The following is a 5,035-nucleotide window of genomic DNA, read 5'->3' as shown; positions in this document are numbered from 1 at the left end:
TGTTTTAAGCCATAATCAGAAGTTACTTCCTCTACATATTTTTTAAAGACGCACGTTAAGGCTGTAAACCCAGACACACGTCCGGCCGCCTTGGGTCTCGCCGCGCGCCAGACCGGCGGGCGCGTGGTGCGCGTGCGTCCCCGGGGCCTGCCTCGGCGCGGGAAGAGCGCCTAGGCTCCGGGCTGGCCAAAGTCCGCCAGCGCCAGTTTGGGGCGGGTCCTTCGATTTGCATTTTCTGAGAGCCAAAGGCTGTGTTCCTCGCGTCTGCCTTTCTCCGAGGCGAATGCCCAAGAAGCGCGCGAGGCGGATGCGGGTCTGGAGCCCCGGGGGAGCCTCGAATCCCGCCCCCAAGTGACACCTCCTTTTAGCCTTTCCCCCTCCCCGGATCCTGCAGAGAACCCCCCCCCCAAAATTGCTGAGGGCTGTCACCTTGGCCCCTATCAGCACGCGCCCTCGGCACGATGGGTTGTGGAGAGGATGGGTTGTGGAGGAGCAGAAGGTAACAAAGAAATCTGTCTCTTTGGTTCTTTATCAGAAAACCTTTATTGCCAAGGGGATTCTTTCAAAAGCCTACTTCGCTCTTGGCTTTCCCCCACCCAGCTATTTTGTTGGCACAATATTTACACCTGTACAATATACAGTATTTCTCCTAAGCAGCGACCGCAGCGCAGAGAAATCTGGCAGGCGAGTCGGCGTCAGAGCAGCTGGGGGTGCTGGGGCGTGTGCAGGTTGAGGGCGTTGGGGTGGGCGTGGCCGATCAGGTTGAGGTAGTGCCGGTCCAGGCTCTGCACCGGCGCCAGGAAGGGGCTGTGCTGCTGCGCCGGGCTCGGGAGCGGCAGGGGCGCGCTAGGCAGGTAGGGCAGCGCTGGGCTGCGGGCCGCGCCGTGCGGCCAGGAGAAGGGCCCGGGAGCCGCGCCCTGCGGGAATACGGCGGCCTCACCGGGGCTGTGGCCCGCAAACTCGGGCCCCGCCGGGTGCAGCTGATAGGAGAAATCTGGCTCCGGGAGAGAACCCAGCGGCTGGAAGGCGGGCTCGGCGCCCAAGCGGGCCTTGGACTGCAAGAAGGCGAGGATGCGTGCGTACTTGGTGTCCTTGGTCTCCATCCGCTCCACGGTGGTGAGGTAATGCACCAGGTTCTTCATGCACTCGTGGTAGCCGTAGTGGAAGTAGTTGGCAAACTCTGCTAGCAGGTCTGCTGGAGGCGGGAGAAAAACGGCAGAAAGGAAAAACCGTGAGCGACCCCATCCCTACCGGGAGACCCAGGCGGGTGCGACTCCCATCACGTTTTCTGGCCGAAGTTCCCATTTAAGGCCCGCCTCCCCCTCTCGCTAATCTGGAGACTGGAAAAGCCCCAGCAAGCGACCTCCTTTTCATTAAGAGCCTGATCCCACCCGTCACCACCTGAAAGGAGGCTACGGAACCACTATCCCTAGAAACCTGTTCTCCAGCCCCCCTTAACTTTCGCAGGACCCCAGCCCGCCACTGCTCCAGCAGCGTCCGCAGAGGAGACCTCGCCAGCGCCGCTTCACTCCCACTCCCGGCCCCCACGTCTCTGTGTGGCGCACGCTCCCTGCCCAGGTTCCTTTTTGCCCAACCCGCGCCCACCTTTTTCCCTTCCCCGGGGAAAATCAGCGGAGTGCAGGGCTCTCAGGTACTGGACGGTCATCTCGAGGATCTCCGCCTTCTCCAGCTTCCCGGAACTCTGCAAAAGGAGGAAGGGCGCCTCGCAGCGGCCCAGCGGGCTCAGGCCACCCCCGGGCTGGGTGCACAGCTTTATCCGGAGAGGACCAGCGAGCAGGGCGCTGCTGAGGATCTGCGCGAGAGCTGCCTGGGGCTCACTCAGCGCTCAGGCCCCCGGGGAGGGAGGCCCACGTGTAAGGCCCTCTCCGTCCCCAGACTCCTGGCTTCTTGGCCAAGAGTGGCAGCGGAGGATCCTCAGCGCCTGGCACCCGATTCTCGGCCCCGACGTTACCTGCTTCGCCAGGGCCATGGGCACCGTCTTGCCCAGCTCGTTCAAGCAGCGGTTAATCCGGTCCCTCCTTCGCTTTTCTATCACTTTGTGGGAAACGGGGGTTCTCTGCGAACAGAAGTTTGTATGTTTAGGATGACTTTGCTCAGGGAGCCGTCAAAGGCATGGCTGTAGCTGGGTGTCAACCGTCTTCCAGCCCCCAACGCTGCCCAGGGATTCGCCCCCGGAAGGGGTCCCTGCCCGTCCTCACTTGGGTCAAAGGAGCTCTGCCCTCTCACGATCGCGCTGGCGCGCTCCCCTTCAGCCTCCCTACCCGCTGGGCCACCCCACCAAGCTGAGCGCCAGGGCAGTGGGGAGGTGGCCACCAGTCTCCGGGAGTGGGCTCCTCCCGGTGGAGGAGTCTCATCTCTATCTTCGTTCTCTTCCCAGAGCCCTCAAGATTCCTCTGCACGAGAAATCCCGTGAGGCCACGTCCCTGCCGTCGGTCCAGCCAGGCGGCGGCTCAGGGAGTCAGACGCCCCCACCATCAGGGCGCAAGAACCGTCTGGGCTCTACCGACTCACTTTGCGTTCCTTGAGCTTGTCTGACATCCTGGTCAGTACGCGCCCTCAGGAGAGGCGGTGGTGCGAGGCACCCGTCCACTTTACACCTCGTGTGCCTCCTCGAGTGTCCCAGGTAGACTGCAGCCTCCCAACTCCGAGGGGCTGCCTTATAAAGCGGTCATCTAGGGCTCCAAGTGCATTCACAAGTTGAATTATTCCATAGGATTAGGGGAGCTGCGTTTGGGAGATGTATGCATTCAAGATCAGTTTTAAAGAAGTTAAGAAAAAAAATTTAGCAGCCGAGGGGGGCGAGCTGGGGGCAGATCAGCTTTGTTAATCCACGTGGCCCTTCAAAGAACACGTGATCGGCGGGGGAATAACATTTGCATGGCAACAGCCCGGGCGGGAAAAGGAGGCGGTAAACTGGGGCCGGCGGGTGAGCGAGCGCCTGCAGCAGCCGCAGGCGCGGAGCGCAGGGGCGCAGCGGCCGCGGGCACCGGGGGGCGAGGACCCTCACAAAACAGTATCGCCTCCTTTAGTCCCACCGCTGAGTCTCACACGATTGCCTGTTTACAAATCCCAGCAAGCCCACAGTCCCAGCGCCGAGTGCGTTTTAAAGCCTGTCCAGAGTCATTAAAGTAATTAAGTAAGCCTTTAATAGGCTGTTCCGCCGGGTTCAAGGGAGAGCTCTAGGAGACGGAGGCGCCCCGTTTGTTCCCAGGCTTTTCTCACACGACTTGGTGACACGTCCATCTCCCCCCTTTTTGTTTACACCGCTTTATTTGTCCGGACATCCCGGCAGGTGTGGGACTGCGGCTGGCACACGAGGCTCCCGCCTCGCCTTGCCCCTCCCGCCGCTCTTTGGCACGCGACTCTCCCCCCTACTCCCTGACCACATCGCTTGCTTTCTTTTCTCCCCCCTTGGGCTCTCTTTCCTCGGGGGGAAGAGGCTCAATTTGTAGCCTATTATCCTATAGGAAAATGTCCATTGAAAAGTATGAATAGTTTCATTGGGTTAAATTTTAATAATGCCAGAGGGTGGGGGAGGAGAGACAGGCGGGCGTGCATGTGTGTGTGTGTGTGTGTGTGAGGGGGGTGGTGAGAGGATTGGGGGGCAACACGGAGAGGAGTGGGCCGAGAAGAAAAGGGGGAATGCAGCTGGCCCAGGCGAGCATTATGCGACGTCACCTGCAAGAGGGGGCGCCTACAGACCCCTATTCATTTGCCTAATTTTGGTCAATTTAACAAACTTCAGGAGAAATTATTGTGGCTTTGTCAGGGAGGGTGAAGCCTTCTGATCGAATTAACAGCATGTTTTGATCCGGTAAATGTCATTAGAAAGGGAGAAACAATCGCGCTTAGAGGGCTCTGAGTAATGCGCCCAAGTGGAGACGCCAAAGCGCACGGCTTACAAAGGGAGCAAGTAGCTGCCACAGGGAACTTTTGTACCCGCCCATCGCCCAAGTTTTGACACAAAAAGGCATTATTTCATACTTGAATACGTTTAATCCAACGATTGTCTATTTTCTGCAAACATATTTTCACAGCATTGTTAACTTTTTATGTCCCCCATTCGCGGGCGCCTTTTCTTAACGTTTGGGGGCGGGAGAGCGCAGACACTTTGGGCATCAATATTTGTCACTGAAAAGGGCTCCGTGAAGTTAGGGAAGTTGATCTCTTTTTTATGGTTTTAGAGCGAATATATCGGGGGGGGGGAGGAGGGAGGGAAGGCACGAACAGAAACGAGGGAGGAAATTTGCTGGACGGGCCGGAGGGGAAGGAGGGGGGCTGCGGCGGCTGGGAGCTCTCTCCGCTGCCTGCGCCTCTGCAGGCGGCCTGGCCCAGCGGCCGGGGGCCCCCTCCCCCACCGACAGGGCTTGCTCCCTTTTGCTGCCTCCGAACCCGCACTCGGGGGGTTTCAGGCTTGCGGGGTGTGGGTGGGGGGTGAGCTTTCTTGCAGATGGAAACTATAAAAATAGTTTGTGTTTTATGACCTGCTCAAGAGCCACCGAGCTCTCACCTTTTTCTAATCTGTTCCATCTGAGAACAACCGAGACCTCTCCTTAGATGTCTTTTCCTCCTTTTCTGCTCCCCACCTCGCCTAAATTCTCTCGACTCTGCTGGACCACGGCAGGGCCCGGGCTCTCACTTTGGATGTCGTTAGTCCTTGGCAGAGGTGGCTAGAGTGTAGTCCTGCTCTCTGATGGGACCTGGGGACCTCCTAGGGCGCAGAAGGGTGTGGGTGTGGGATGGGGGCCTGGGGTGCCGGGCCTTGGGGAAGCGAGCGGCCCACCTGCGGCGGCCTGGGAGGTGTGGGGCTCGGTCTGCACCACGCACCCCTAGGATGTCCCTCTCCATCTTGCTTTCAGTCTCCTCGCGACGTTTCTTTTCTGCTTCACGCCAGATTGGACACGACCCGCACCCTCCCGCAGGTTGCTTTGCCAGCCGCGGGTGCCCTCTCAGGGGTTGTCGATTTCATATATTCACTCGCACACAAAGGGATTAAACACGAACCCTTATCATC

The 5,035-nt window shown here is 59.2% G+C and overlaps 1 protein-coding gene across 1 annotated transcript; it reads right to left on the bottom strand.

Moving 5' to 3' along the window:
* Positions 1 to 520: 520 nt before the first annotated feature.
* HELT (helt bHLH transcription factor) lies at positions 521 to 2,559 on the bottom strand. Its single transcript, XM_087418252.1, has 4 exons — positions 2,533 to 2,559; positions 1,973 to 2,113; positions 1,606 to 1,702; positions 521 to 1,195 (listed from the first exon to the last, which is right to left on the bottom strand). Exons 1-4 carry the CDS (start codon positions 2,557 to 2,559, stop codon positions 696 to 698), a joined length of 765 nt encoding a protein of 254 aa, XP_087274378.1. The 3' UTR covers positions 521 to 695.
* Positions 2,560 to 5,035: the final 2,476 nt, after the last annotated feature.

This window comes from Ceratotherium simum, chromosome 28, assembly GCF_057802395.1.
Source record: "Ceratotherium simum simum isolate JZ-2026a chromosome 28, ASM5780239v1, whole genome shotgun sequence".
Taxonomy (NCBI): Eukaryota; Metazoa; Chordata; class Mammalia; order Perissodactyla; family Rhinocerotidae; genus Ceratotherium; species Ceratotherium simum.
Note: the sequence above shows the minus strand (reverse complement) of the source record. Positions and strands in the feature narration are given on the sequence as shown.